Source organism: Eleutherodactylus coqui, chromosome 8 (genome assembly GCF_035609145.1).
Source record: "Eleutherodactylus coqui strain aEleCoq1 chromosome 8, aEleCoq1.hap1, whole genome shotgun sequence".
NCBI lineage: Eukaryota > Metazoa > Chordata > Amphibia > Anura > Eleutherodactylidae > Eleutherodactylus > Eleutherodactylus coqui.
The window spans coordinates 209492424-209508403 of NC_089844.1; the positions used below are offsets into that span (position 1 = coordinate 209492424).

General features: G+C 46.6%; 1 protein-coding gene across 4 annotated transcripts in view; it reads right to left on the bottom strand.

Annotated features, from left to right (window-relative positions):
• The window catches only part of PGAP1 (post-GPI attachment to proteins inositol deacylase 1), a 123583-nt gene that overhangs the window by 48564 nt on the left and 59039 nt on the right, over positions 1 to 15980 (bottom strand). For all 4 annotated transcript variants that reach the window (XM_066577279.1, XM_066577278.1, XM_066577280.1 and 1 more), the window contains 6 exons: positions 14977 to 15050; positions 14846 to 14897; positions 13980 to 14046; positions 12291 to 12399; positions 8821 to 8859; positions 177 to 270 (listed from right to left, as the gene is read on the bottom strand). In XM_066577279.1, the coding sequence (XP_066433376.1) occupies positions 177 to 270; positions 8821 to 8859; positions 12291 to 12399; positions 13980 to 14046; positions 14846 to 14897; positions 14977 to 15050 (435 nt within the window). The remainder of the gene's footprint in view (positions 1 to 176; positions 271 to 8820; positions 8860 to 12290; positions 12400 to 13979; positions 14047 to 14845; positions 14898 to 14976; positions 15051 to 15980) is intronic.

Here is a 15980-nt window from a genome sequence, read left to right on the forward strand (position 1 = left end):
ACATGCTGCAATTCTTCCCCCGCAAGTGGTAAATCACAGTTGATTTCCGCTGGTGGGCAGGGGAGAATCATTTACCCCAGCATGTCTATGAACGGACACTGCGGTCAGATACCCGTCCGTGGGCATGAGCCCTTCATCTTATCCTACCAGTCCAACAGTAAATATGGTGGTGTTACCTTTGCTGGATATTGAATAGAGTTGTGCCCCAAAAGCAAGAAGCAGGTTAGACACTATGTAAACATGAAGTGATGGCCAATGACATCGGATGATCTGCAAACAAAAATATAACAAATTAAATAGGAGAATTCTAGAAAGGAAAAAGGAAAATACATTTTCTGTTCAAACTGGAACACTGAATGTGAAGCAGATCTAATCGGCATTTCTCTGCTTTCCACTCTTTTCCTTAACCTACTACTGAAAGCAGGTCAGTTAATATCTCTAGAAGGCAAAAGGTGAAATAAGGGAAACAAACAATGGTGGAAGATTTAAAAAATAAATAAATAAAAGATTTAACCCCTTAATGATGCGTCCCCCCCCCCCCCCCCATTTTCGCTTTTTCCTCCCCCCTTTAAAAAAAAAAATCGTAACTACTTTACTTACCTATCGACATTGCTGTACGAGGGCTTATTTTCTGCGGGAGTTGTATATGATGCAGTAAATAGTACCATTAAAAAATACTTGTTATTGTAAATATGGGAAAAGGGTTTTATTTTTTTTTTTATTTTTAGGAATTAGAAAAACTTTATTGTTCTTATTACCTCTTTTTTTTTTAAGTCCCCAGAGGGGACAACAATATCCGATGCTTGATCGCTCCTGCAGTATGATACTCATATCGGGCAGGCAGTCTATCAAGCCACCCCACCGGGAGATCCTCTGCTCTCACCTGATGGGGGTCTGCAAGGCTGTCAGCGCTATGTGCCACCTGTAGAGGGGAGGAGGAATGCAGCGGCAATCAGAGCCTTCAGCAGAGGAGGAGGGGGGAGCGCTGGTACCCCATGCAGGGAAGCACTCTGTGAAGTGTCTGGTGAGCACCTTTGCCGACTCTCTTCTGGTCATGCCGATCTCTCCAGTGGATCAGCTGTGCTCCAGGCGGATATAGATCCGTGGGTTCACGTAAATTAGTTGCTGAGAACAGCAACGAGCAGAGCTAATGGCTGCTGTTCTCATATCAACGTTGCTTCGCTACGTGTCACTTTCCTTAACTGCGCGCCTATAGACTTAGCATTGGAAACGTTAACCTGCTCTGACAGGTGACTCGCTGTAGCAAAGTCTAATTTTAGGATTTTACGACGGTGGGGAGGATGGTACAAATCCACTGACACCAAAATCAGCCACCAGACGTCTCACAGAGGGGTCAAAGAGTGGTGCAAGAAAAGCTTATGTATATTAGATGACTAGCTGATATACCCAGCCTCGCCAGAGTTAATTTGATACAGATGTTTACGTGTACAGAAAATTTTATGAAGTCAAGGTTACTTTGGAGTAACCGAGGAATAAAATATGTGTACACATAGTGTTAGATTCTCCTCAGGCAGCATGTACCGATGTCCCTCTGCAGAATGTGCCACCCCTCCCACACTCCTCATTTAGGACCTAAAGAATGCTCGTGCCAAATTTCATGCTTCTACGACACCGAGAATTTACATTATGTAGGGAAGCATTTACTTTTGAACTTAGCATTGAATAATCGAGTTGTGACCCCTTTACTTTTCCTATTTAGGACCTAAATAATGATTATGCCAAATTTCAGGTTTGCACAACACCGTAAGTTAGAGAATTAGATTTGGTACATTACATAAGGGTGCTGTGACCCCTTTACCTTGCCTATTTAGGACCTGAAGAACGATCATCCCAAATTTCATATTGGTATGACATCGGGAAGTTAGAGAATCAGATTTGGTACATTACACAGGGGCATCAATACTTTTTCACTTCGCATTGAATTTTCACGTTGTGACCCCCTTAACTTTTTCCATTCAGGACCTAAAGAATGCTCCCGCCAAATTTCAGGTTTGTACGACATTGGGAAGTTAGAGAATTAGATTTCGTATATTACGCAGGGGAGCCACTACTTTTGCACTTGGCATTGAATTTTCGAGTTGTGACCCCTTTACTTTTCCTATTTAGGACCTAAAGAATGATCATCCCAAATTTCAACCAGGGAGTTAGGAAAGTAGTGGCGAGTCAGTCAGTCAGTGAGGGCTTTCACCTTTATAGACAAAATACAAAAATCAATCCTAAACTCTACTCTCCCCAACATCTGGGGTACCTGAAATATCTTGCCAAGGCACAGGAGTCACTAATGTCCAGGCCAGATAGGGCCTCAGGTCCTCTAGGTACAATATTAATATGGCAGACAGAGTTGAGAGCATCTAAGACATTGGACCAAAAGTAGGCCACCCTGGAGCGGGACCACAATATGTACAGCAAAATTACCCGTTTCTGTTTTACATGTATTACATACAGGTGAGTTACGCAGCCCAATATCATGGAAAAACTGTGGCGCCCTATAAACCCTGTGTAACATAAATATGCGATAATCCATGGGCTTCACTCAGTGACAATTGGGGGATATTTGCTACCATGTCCTTCAGTATCCCCCTCAATTAGCAGAATATTCCTTTCATGCCAAGGGAATGGTTCTTATTCCTTTAGTAGCAGGTAATAATATAGCTGTGAAATGAGGCCCAGCAAGCTTACTGACACCTCTAACATCTCAATAACTGGGCTATTAGTTAAGCCAGGCTCACAAGGGCTGATTTGATTTGCGTATTCTGTGATCGACACCCGCATGGACGATACGCGGCCAATGAAAGGCATGAACTTTTGCTGCATTGCTCAGACATGCGGTTTCCGCATGCAGAATAAATATCACAGCATGCTTTATTTTTGCACGGACGGACCCCATTGAAGTCAATAGATGCAATTAATATTCCGTATGAGCGGCGGAAATGCTCGCAACTTCAAAAGGAAAATAGAGAGAAAAGCCAGAATGCCGGCTGGAGGGTAGAGAGAGATCCCTGTTCTGTGAAGATGATGGCGTACAACTGCGAAAAACCCTTCTATCCACGATCATTCGCAATTACTTTTCGCAGATCATCCGCTGCGAAAACCCGCATGCGGAATCCAACCTGTTTGTGCGAGTCCGACCTTACCGTGAGAATTGCCCCTTCTCTCCATGCCTGTTTGCCAGTCAGTGCCAGCTTTAATCGCATATAGCTATAAAACTGGTAGTTGAGCAAGCCATATTTAACTCTATAAGATCCTCAGAGAAAAGGTGGGACATAAACCTAATACCTCTAGATTTCCAGCTGTGAAATCCCTCCAGGCTGGCCAACTCTGGTAACCAGTGTCCCAAATCAGCGTAGACTGTATCCAACCAAATGTACCTTGTGCGCCCCTGCCCGCCACATTCTGTGATTCTTATACAGTGTTGATGTGTGTTGAGGGTAGCCTTACTTCATGCGCTTCCATCAAATTGGCAACATGTAAATAGTTCGGAATTCCTTATTACCATCCAAATCAGCTAAGCTCCACCCCTTAGATGTTGCAACTCAACTGCTATATAATATATGTCTGGGTTCGGTGGTGCTGGGCCCCCTTCATCTTTACTTTGAGCCTGGGAACCACCCTGCCCCAAATGAAATCCCGAAATAAACCATTGACTTACATAAAAATCATTTGGGAATCCCCATTCTGAATAATAACTGTGCCCTGTGGCATGCCGCCATCTTGGTAAGATTCATCTGGCCCACAAAAGACAACGTGAGTTTAGCGCTTCTGTCGAAATCTACCAATAAGTGGAAAAAGGTTTAACTGCTCATATTCCTTCAAGGATTCTTGATACCTTCACCCAAAGGTATCTAATAAGTGAAGAGCACTTTAAAAGAGGTACATAAACTGCCCGAGTCCAGTGACTGTCCACCAACCAGAAGGAAAACCCCAAATACTGCCCAAACTTCATGATAGTCTGCGTAAGGTTATGTAGATGAGCCTTGATGCAAGCCATAAACCGCTTGATGGCAATCACAAAAATGTAGGGGAGACCGGGTGCAACCCTGCCGTGTGTGAACATTGGACAAAGCCTTGTTCACCTGTATTCGGGCCTTAGGTGCCCCAGAACTTCACAGACACAAAAGGAGGGCCAAAACCCATCATGACCAACACCGCTTATAAAAACCTCCATTCACGTCAAACGCCTTGGCCACATCCAATGGACAGATCACTCTTTGATCATCATTTTCCACTGACAACTCTCAATTAGGATAGAACCATCGCAGATTAATGGTTGTGGATTTAGCCGGCAGACACTTGGACTGACCTAAGATAACTGAAGAGAGAATATAGGCCAAGGCTTTTGACAACAACTGGATATCTACCAGGAGCAAGTAAAATGGGCCTACAGGAGTCCGACGGGCCTCCACACTGCTGGTCCTGGTTAACCTTCACTATGGTGCTGTTACACTCCGTCACCGGATCCCTGTGAAAGGCCAAGTTCACGGGAAGAGAATCACGGCAAAGGGCCTGCGGGACGCCGATGCCTCGGCCGTAGATACAGGAAATAAAGTTATACAAAGTTCCTGCTCTCCCGGTGTTTACTTCTGTGGTCCCAGCAGGCCTCCTCAATCATCCAGGTTGTCCTTTATAAAGTCACAGGCTGGACAGATCTGGTTGTGGAGTGATATTTACTTCATTGGACAGGGCGATATAGAGGTCACACGGGGTAATCCGTACAACGCGTTTCAGAGGTCTACCACCACAAAGCAGCCTCCTTTCTTACACATATGTATTCCCAACACGAAGGTCTATTTAACCCCTTCATGACTCGGCCTATTTTGGCGTTGAGGACCAAGCGATTTTTTGGTATTTTTCCATCTCCATTTTTCAAAAGCCATAACTTTTTTATTTTTCCGTCGACGCGGCCGTATAAGGGCTTGTTTTTTGCGTGGCGAACTGTAGTTTTTATCGGTGCCACTTTCGGGTACATAGACTATATCGTAAAACTTTTATTATTTTTTTTATGATAACAGGGAGAGAAAACACATCAATTCTGACATAGATTTCTTCTTTTTTTTACAGCGTTAATCATGCAGCATAAATGACACACTAACTTTTTTCTATGGGTCGGTACGGTAACAACGATACCAAAATTGTTATATTTTTTTAGGTTTTTACACTTTTTTGCAATAAAACCCCCTTTTTTTGGGAAATCTTTTTTTTTTCTCTATAGCTGCATTCAAAGTCCTGTAACTCTTTTATTTTTCTATGTACGGAGCTCTATGAGGGCTTATTTTTTACGAGACGAGCTGTAGTTTTTATTGGTACCATTTTGGGGAATGTACGGCTTTTTTGATCACTTTTATTGCATTTTTTGGGAGGCAAACTGCTAAAAATTAGCATTTTGCCTCTGTACAAAAAAAGTGTGTTCAACTTTTTGTACACGTCGTTACGGACGCGTCAATACCATATGTGGGGGTTTTCATTTTTTTTCCCTTTTTTTATGCTAATATTAGAAAAAGCATAAAAAAAGGGGTTTTTTTAACTTTTTTTTTACATTTTTCTTCTTTTTACACTATTTGAGTCCCTCTGAGGGACTTACAACACTGTGCCTATGATCGCTGTTATAAGGCATGGCAGAGCTACTTAGATCGCGGCAGGGAAGGGGTTAACAGCGGGCGGCACATCTCCGATGCCCCCCCCGCTGTTGCAGCGGGACGCCGGCTGTGACTGACAGCCGGCTCCCGCTGCGGGATAGCGCTGGATCTTATGTGATCCCGGGATAGCGCTGGATCTTATGTGATCCCGCGCTATCTCCAGGACGTACCGGTACGCCCTGTTGCGGGAAGTACCAGACTGCCAGGACGTACCGGTACGTCCTGGAGCGGGAAGGGGTTAAAGTGAGAAAGACTGGAACTGCGAGCATATGTTCATGTTGGCAGTGAAATGAATGCACGCACAATTGCGTGTTTGCCGGAATACGGCTGCCGACCGCGCACCACAGTGTACATGTCCGCTGTCTGTCGCGTGCCCATGCATTTTTCCCACACCTGCCTAAACTTTTGCACAGTCCTGTATTATTATATATACTACAGACATACATAGGGACACACGCACGGCACAGAATTGTGGCGCTAGCTGCTGGGCTCGGATGCCACTGACTCACTGACTCCATCCACTTCTTTTTGAGTTAGCTGACCAAGCTCTTCATAGATTCGGCTCCTGGACTATCAATCAAGACTGATGGCACCTACTAAGAGTAAAAGGTGACGATCACCCACTAACGGCTTGAGTGTGTCAGAATCTATGGAGAGCCCATATGGGTGATGGCAGGAGAGTATGAACAAAGACTGGTATAGAGTCAGTGGGCAGTGGTAGTAGAGCCCTGAGGGCAGCCCCACAGATCCTATGCCTTGACAGGTCCTCTTTAAACTTAATTTGCCCGTTTCGGCATCCTGTGAGCTTAAGCATGATATCCATGAATTCTGAAGACCTTGAAGAGGTATTCCCATCTCAATCACTTATGACTGAGATAGGAATACACATCTGTATGTCACAACGACCTGGACGGAACTAGGGAAACAGCCCAATTGGCTGAGCTATGCTTGACCAAGGCTCCTGAATAGGCACTGAAACGTTGCGCTGTCTCTTCCTGGTGTATGGAGGAATAAAGATTTCATTTTGCCTTACTTTTGCTGCCGGACATCTATCTATATTCTGGCTGTGGTTTAGCGGATAAAGGATCCTTCTGTTTTTCCAGATAGGAGATCCAGCCAATATTGGTCCGTTTGCAGTGTGCTGTTGGGTGGAGGTCAGAAACGCTAGCTTTTCCCCTGAGAGAGAGCACTTAGACGGTGAGTGAGGAGACTCAAATGGCCATGCACGCTCCTCTGGGTAATATGCAAATAAGGGGGATGGATTGAAAAGCAAAGCCAGACTCCATGTACAGACAGCTGTTTCAGGGTATTTGCCCTTCATCAGTGTACAGTAGGAGTCTGGCTTTGCTAGTACGAGGCCTGGGATGGGGCTCAGAAACACTTTTTTCCTTAGGGAGAGCACCTAGACGATGAGTGGGGAGACTCAAATGGCCATTCACGCTCCTCTGGGTAATATGCTGAGTGTACACTGATGAAGGGCAAACTCCCTGAAACAGCTGTATGTACATGGAGTCTAACTTTGCTTTTAATTCCCGATCATTGTAACAGGGCTTGTATAAAGAGTCTGACTGTGGCTTGAAGGAATTCTGCCTTCCAATAGGTGGCGCTGTGAAGGTTTCATTCCATCTCCCTCATTTGAAGTGTGCTGTTGATACCCTCTCTTTCTCCTGGCTGAGTTTGAGCGACAATCGTTGCGTGTAAATGTGCCCATCTTTCAGTTTTCTGCCAAAAAATGGATTTCAGTTCGGCACAAAATCCGGCGTTCAGCAGAACAGCTGATGAAACGGACCACACGCTGTGTTCTGCCTGGGGAGCGCTGATTACATAGTCTCAGTTGTAATCAGCGTGGCAGAACAAAGGGCATGTACCCTCACACAAGCGTCTGTAAAACCACTGCGTTTTTCACTGTAGCCTTTCACAGCGTTGAGAGCAACATTTTTTTGCGCGTTTGCGACTTTTTTACTGCATATTTAGTGCAACAACGCAGGCAAAGCCCGTTGATGACGCCATCATTCTCTCACCCCTGTTTTTAATGCACCCCATTAATTTCAATGGGCGGTGCAGGGCGTCAAAACGCGCTGAAACGTCGAAAATAGAACATACAGCGTTCGTTTTAGCACGTTATAAACGCTCGTCTGAGAAGCCCAACTGAGAAGAAAGGAGTCTTAAAAACGCTGTAAGACGACGCCTGTGAGAGCCGCCTAAATGTACAGCTTTTTTTTTACAAGCGTCTGTATTTATGTATTCTCCCAATAGCCTCATACAGCTACACTTTAGTGTCCGTATTATGGCCACAATACCCTAACCTCCCCGTTATGAAAATGTGCCAGACTTAGTCCCACTTCTAACCGTTTTGCTGCAGTAAGCGGACAACTCTGTACACTGCACATTGGCCCAGGTTAATACTGCAGTCCTACTGAAGTAAATAGACCTTAACCTGCAGTACCAAACCTGGCCACTACGCGGTGTATAGAGCTGTCTGCTTCCTGCATCACAATGTGTAGAAGTGGGACAACTCATTTGAAATAATGTTGCTGTAAGTCAGGTTGAGTAAAACAAACATGGTAAAATATGGTTGCATTTATCCTGCCTAAAAACTGGAGCAGGGCTAGGTAAATACCTGGATGTGGAGCCACATGCAGATTTAGGTTTTTTTTAATGAGCATCTGTGTGTAGAATTCTCAGCGCAGAATCCGCATTAAGAATTGCCATGCTGTTTCTATTGTTTTACGCATGCAGATCTGAAATCTAGACAGATTCCATTTAAAGGGGTTGTCCAATCTAATGGTGCCAAGACCACAAGAGGATCTGTACTTGCCTGTCTAGTGCTGGGACCCCGCTGTCCTCCCGGCATTGGTTGTGGGAGATGACGTCACCCACTGTCATCTGACTATCAGCGTTCTGGACTGCTGGTATCATGGCATCCAGGATGTAAGTGCTGATGCCAGCAATGCAGAACGATGAGGCTGCGGCCTCAGACTGGGTGCGGGGGGGGTTAAGGACAGGTAAATACAGAACCTTCTGTTATTTTGGCACAGTTCGACCAGTACAAGGAATGTTGCTCGGCAGCCAGACACCCCTTGAAGATGAATGGTCTGCGGATCTGGAATTGGTGTAAACATACCTGTTAGAGATGCAAAAAGCGTAAACGACAATGTAGACTCACCTGTCCGAGCATTTGTGTAAATGAAGTATAGACTGTGACCTGAAACAAGAACAGACGATACACAGATAAGGAAAGTCATCGTCGCTTACCAAACTGCCCAACTGTGGGAAAACAACATGAAGTGATAAAGGCTTAAACATTGACATTTTTTTAAATGCTGGTTGGTACAATTGCAATAATCCCAACATTATATATAAAATGAACAAAAACAAAACACAAACCGCTACTGGACAGACAGGGGGTGCAACTACAGAGTTCTGGATCTGGTTAAGGAGGGACTCTTGCCACGGAATGCGATTGTGGGCGAGGGGGGACCTGTGGCAGGTGCGTGGTTCCAATACCTTCAGATAGGTCATTTCATACATGCTCTAGGATCAGCCGTGGACCTGACTGCCCCATCTACTCCCTTTGAGGAGATGTGAGGGGAGAGAGGTCTACAGTATGTTGTTGGCAGAGGAGGATCTGGATTCGGGGAGGGGATTTCGGAGGTCTTGAGAAAAAGAATCAGGGCGAGCATTGGCCGAGGGGGAATGGGCCAAGGCCTTTAGGTTGGTTCATGGGATGACAGCTTCTGGCAATCATCAAGAGTTGGACAATAAATTGATACAAGCTGGTATGGCAGCCCTGTGCGGCTAGCTGGGAACCTCTGACCTGTGTCGGAGACGCATGTGAGGGGTAGGTATGCTCACACACATATGGTGGTCGTGTCCTGGTATATCTGGTCTTTGCAAGGAGATTGAGGGCCTTTACAAGGCTTGGAGCCGGCGCTCGCTGACACTAACGCTGGACATAGCCTTGCTATCGATTCTGCCAGGGCCCATTGGGACGAGCAAGAGGGACATTCTTACATTTTTCCTCTTAGCTTGATTGAGGAGACCCCAGGGCTCCCCGATAAGATTGAACTGGACAACGGCTCTGGATGAAATGGGTCACATGGAGGAGTTAAGGGCTAGGGATGATGGCAAGTACTCAGCATATTGGGGTATCTGGGAGGCATGGGTAACGTTTCGCAGATCCGCCAGGTTTTGGCAGTGGCTGGCTAATGGAGTTCTGACTCTGAAACGAGGCACCATCTCTTTCCATTATCTTTCTTCTCGATTCTTACACCCTCTTCCTCTTTATCTTCTAGTCCTTTCTTCTGGTCTATAATTTCACCCACCATTCCTCCTTCTACCCTCATACTCCTGCCTTGAACTTCCCTGACCTCCTCAGGGAGTTCTCTTTCAGAGTTTGGCCTGTATAGGCTACACCGTTCCTAAAAAATTCACAAGGTATTAACAGGTTTTTTTTGTTCTTCTCGTGCCCCCGCGAGCGGGCTTGCTTAGCTAATAATTAGAGATAAGCGAGTATACTCGCTAAGGCACATTACTCGAGCGGGTAGTGCCTTAGCTGAGCATCTCCCCGCTCGTGTCTAAAGATTTGGGGGCCGGCACCGGTGACAGGTGAGTTGCGGCGGGGAGCAGGGGGGAGAGAGATCTCCCCTCCATTCCTCCCCGCCGCCCGAATCTTTAGAGACGAGCAGGGAGAAACTCGGCTAAGGCACTACCCGCTCGAGTAATGTGCCTTAGTGAGTATACTCGCTCATCTCTACTAATACTACAATAAAGTGGAGACCCATTAGAAGTTACTTTATTGCGCAGAGTACAGTTTATTAGACTTTTGATGGAGTAGTACATTGGGATAATGGCAAGCCAAGGAAGCATGAGAGCGATACGCCTGGACTCGGCACCCCAGCCATAACTTTAGCAGAATGGGCTCATAGGAGCAGAGAGAGTCCCTTTATAAGGGTGGTCCGGGGTCTTGTCAACTGATGACCTATCCTCGGGATAGGCCATCAGTAGTTGATGGACAGGGGTCTGCCATTGGAGATCTCCATCCATCAGCTGATCGTCCGGCCCACTGACCTGTGCAATGGGCTGGACATTGCAATCAACAGACAGGGAATGACGTGGGACGTTCGCTTCATTCCTATTGAAATCAATGGAAGCACCGAGCTGCTATGCCACTTCCTGCCCAGGAATATTCTGGGACTTGATTTTTCCAACTGATGACTGAAAGGGCTCTACCATTGAAGATCAGCTGATTCGAGGGCCCCTGTGACTGCAGACAGGCAGGTGGCAGTGGCCCTGGTTAGTAGTCTAGGCGCAGCTCACACTGAATTCAACTGGGAGCTGTACCTGCAATACCAACCAGGGCCACTGTGCTGCGGTCAGAGCTTTTTGCTTCCTGTGCCGACTACAGTGACAGCGACCCCGGAATCAGTTGATCAGCACAGATCAATAGTATATTAAAAAAAAGATAGAATACCCCTTTAATAGAGGAAATGACTGGGGGAGGCTGTAAGAGATGGAACTACAAGTCCCAGCATGTTTTGTGATACTTGAAATTATTACATGGAGAGTATAAAAAGGTCATACATATTAGATGGAGAGTCAATTGGGTACACACCTTTGGTGGTCTATCACTGGGAAATGTTAGCTTGGCCCAGGGTACATAACCCAGTTGTCTGCTGTATGAAAGGAAAGAACTACATATCCCAGCATATCCAGGACAGTCTGGGCTAAAAGGGTATTGTGGGATTTTTTTTTTATTAATGACCAACAGCAAGTATGTATGTCAGCAAAGAGATTATTACTGTGTGTGTGGGGGGGGGGGGGGTGCAAAGCGGGCATTATTTTGGAAGGGAAGGGTATTGGTACACAATGAACTGGTGACGACTGTTTCCCAGATTTAGCCTGACTGATGTTACTCTATACTTGACTGGCACTACAAGTTCAATGACAGCCATGAACAAAAGTTTTTTCTGGGAACCTTCTTACAAAATTTCCGATACAACCGATTCCTCTAGACAATAATAGTTGTCAGCGGTCGCCAAGGCGATTGTTCAGTGTTAACTTTCACCCAATGAACGACTATTTACGTTCAAATTGTCCATTTTCCTTAACTTTAGTCTAAGGTCTGTGCGAAACTTAAATACGTCCTTATAAACAAGCGCTGCGGAATAAGTTGGCGCCATACAAATAAAGAGGATTATGTCCAAAGATAGAAACAAAAAGGTAAGAAATGCTTAAAGAGACGCACAACACACTGATACAGAGTATCTAGACGGGGAGTTCTGCTCATCATTAAAGGGAACCCGTCACGTCCCCACAGGACCATAAACTAAGTCCTGGTGCCGGTAGGGAAAGTGACAGGGAGGCAGGGATGGATCTTTATACTCACCCGCTCTGCCACCTGGTGGGGTTGGCACGCGACATGAAGATCCGACTGTCTTCAAAGTCCCGTGCCGGACTATTTAAGTCTATGGGAGAGCGCGCACGTCAAAGGGGAACAAGGACATACCGCACCCTGCGCCGTCACTTCTCCTAAAGTTTGTTCATGGTGCTGCAGGACATGACCGGCTCCTATTAATGGTAGAAAAGATGCAACTATCTAAACTCCTGAAGCTGCACAAGCACTCGGCTTCTTACCTCATAAAGGCAATCTGTAGACGTGTAGAGCGTCACGGTCACCGGCTGGCTGTTATTAGGGGGTCGTGGAACATGCAGCTTGGCAGACAGCTGTAGAGGTAGCTCATCACTTACAGAGAAACACACAAAAATGGCTTTAAATACAAATATTACATTCCCAAAGCACAAAAGTCTTCTAGAAGAAGTTGCCTCCACAGGGAAGGAAGTTGTGTGCATTAGAGGGCTTGTACTAAAACTCACTTTCATCACCCCTCCATAGGACAGGTGATAAGTCCGATTGGTGGGGGTCTCCCACTGATCCCGAGAACAGGGTTCTGTGACCCCCCTCTTCTCCTTCGCTGTGGGCTCGCTGCACCCACCTGCAGTGCCACGGAGACTGAAGAGAGCGTTAGTCACATATCTGCGGCGTCACTCCATTCATTTCAGTGGGGCTGACACAAATAGCTAAATCAAGCACTCGCCCATCTCCAGGAGGCCCATCTGGAATGAATGGAGCCACACAGCTCATGGTCAACTGCAGCTCCATTCAATGTCCTCCTAACTGTTGGGGGTGCGGTGAGCTTGCACTGAGGAGGACCTTTTATCACATATCCTATACATAGCTGACAAGTCTAGTGTGGTACAGGTCCCTCTTAGAAAGCTACAGTAAGGGCTAATGCCCACGGACGGATTTCTGCCTCGCTTCATGCGGCGGAAATCCGCGGCTTTATCTTGCAGCTATTAGGTTCTATTGAAGCCACACACAAGGTCTCATTTCACAGATTTACTCAGGACCGGTACATTCCCCCTACTGTACGCAATTACATATCACGTTGGGAAAGAGACCTGGGTGAAACGCTTTCCGAGGAAAACTGGACCCAGATATGGGAGTCTACTAACAGCAGCGCCAGAAATATACTAATGCTAGAAACTTCATTTAAACTTTTGTTCCACTGGTACTGAACCCCAGACCGAGCAGCCCACACAATACCCAGACTCTCTTCCAACTGTTTCCACGGATGTTCGGTTTCGGGAGATATGTTCCACATTTGATGGTCCTGTCCTCAGGTTAAAAGACTATGGATTCGAGTTTCCTCCCTAATTTACTCAGTCACAGGCCACAACATACGCGAAAACCCTTGGGAGGCGCTGTGAAACGCATAAGTAATGTCCCCCCGACTCTAGGAAACTAATTTTCTTCCTTTTTCTGGCCCGCTTGTGGCGCAAGGCTTTCTTGGACTTTACTGAGGCGAAGCGCAGGGTCGACTGGTATCTAATAAATGAAAAACTGACCTCTATTCTAGCTGATAGGCATGAGAAATTTTTGAAAATATGGACCCCATGGCTGAAGTACCCCCTCCCCCTGCAAAGTAATGGATCCCTAGCCTCCCTGTGAAAAAAAAGTAATAAATGCCTACTAAATCACCACCCAATAGTCCAAGGCTGCCTTCTGTGGCGTCCACCCCATGGGTCTCAGGAGCCACCCCTTCCCTACCTTTTCCCAAATCTTCCCAATCCCCATGTTATTCAGGTTAGGCCCTGGACAGACCGTTCGTATTCTGCTGCTTTTAATTAACAGTCTAGTTTCAAGATTGGATGGGGACACTAGGGAGAAGATGTATTAATTTTATGTTGTCTTCTTTCTTTCCCCCAAATCTATATGATTGAGAACTAGTTTTGCTGTGCACTAATGAGACTGGGATGCATTACCTCGGTACTCGGACGACATCCTCGTGTGACCAGGGCACGTGCAATCTGTAAATGGTGGACTTCATTTCTGCAAGGAGTAACTACATGTTAACACCTACTAACCAGTAAAGAGGAAATGCAGCACATTAGTAGAATCAGCTAATGATGCGTATACTAATCGGACAGGTCTATAGATTATACACGGGGTTCCAGAGTCTGTCCGGCCCACCCGCCCACCAGATCCATCGCCCGTTATTTATATATGGCATGGGAAAAATAAGAAAGTCTTCATTCTGCAGGTATGCTCGGTGCCAGGAGAACAAGAAAGTTACTCTTAGGGCGAGCACCCACTGGCGTTTTTTTACCTGCGTTTTGCGTTTTTCCTGCACAGGCATAGAGATAACATGTGTTCCTGTCCACTGGCGTTTTTTTTTGCGTTGCGTTTGCGTTTTTAACATAGGAACTGTCAGTTGCATATGTGTCCCTATTTTTCTCCTAATGCACCCATGAATGTCAATGGAAATTAACGCAAAACGCCGCGAAAAACGCCGCGAAAAAAACGCGAGAAACGCGGCGAAAACGCTGCGTTTTTTTCCCGCGGAGAACGCAAACGCCAGTGGGTGCTCGCCCTTAAAGTGCAGATTTAATCTGCGTTTAGACGGATTACTGTGGGGAGAAGTGGGTACCGCTTCCATTTAAAGTCATTCTCCCACTAATGTAAAACACATCAGATTTTGATCGAAAACTGCCCGATCCTCACAATCGGCAGATGACAACCTGCAGCCTCCCTCACTAAAATTAGCATTTGTCCCATAAAGTTTGGTTGATATTTTTACCAGTTGCCAGAATTACACTAGCAAATAAAAAGTTGTTTGCATTGTACTGGCCTGAGGACGCCGCACAGCTCCTGGCAATCAGGATGGTGAAGGCCTGGTATATCTGCAGGAAATGGCAATTACCATTAAATACAAGGAAATGATTTCCCAAAATACATGTAATAGCACAATGTTTACTGTACCTCGCTGAAGCCTTGAAGATGTAAGATGTGAAGCAGACCGGAGGAACTGATGTTTATGTGACTTGATGAGAGTCCTGAAAGAAGAACATTCAGTAACCGTACAAATCAGAGAACTGCCGGCACATGGGGAGCGTCCAGAGAGCCGCCCTCCGGGCCTAAAGCCGTCGTGTGTAGCGAATACTAGCAGAATTATCTGGCTTCACACCGGTCTATTCCATGGAGCTCTTCGTGGTTTGTGTGCTTGAAAAGTGTTGGTCATGGATATAAAGAGAGCAGTGGCTAGGTCGTTCTTCTCAGAAATGTGACGTTTCATCAGTGGCGACCCAAAGGGATTTTAATATCTGCTTTTGTATTTAGTTTTTTTGGGAATATATGGAGAAGAGCAGATGCTAGAGAGCTGAGGGTCATTCTCCCCAGCGTTACCCCACCTCCGCGCGGGAGATTCTCCCCAGCGTTACCCCACCTCCGCGAGGGAGATTCTCCCCAGCGTTACCCCACCTCCGCGAGGGAGATTCTCCCCAGCGTTACCCCACCTCCGCGAGGGAGATTCTCCCCAGCGTTACCCCACCTCCGCGAGGGAGATTCTCCCCAGCGTTACCCCACCTCCGCGAGGGAGATTCTCCCCAGCGTTACCCCACCTCCGCGAGGGAGATTCTCCCCAGCGTTACCCCACCTCCGCGAGGGAGATTCTCCCCAGCGTTACCCCACCTCCGCGAGGGAGATTCTCCCCAGCGTTACCCCACCTCCGCGAGGGAGATTCTCCCCAGCGTTACCCCACCTCCGCGAGGGAGATTCTCCCCAGCGTTACCCCACCTCCGCGAGGGAGATTCTCCCCAGCGTTACCCCACCTCCGCGAGGGAGATTCTCCCCAGCGTTACCCCACCTCCGCGAGGGAGATTCTCCCCAGCGTTACCCCACCTCCGCGAGGGAGATTCTCCCCAGCGTTACCCCACCTCCGCGAGGGAGATTCTCCCCAGCGTTACCCCACCTCCGCGAGGGAGATT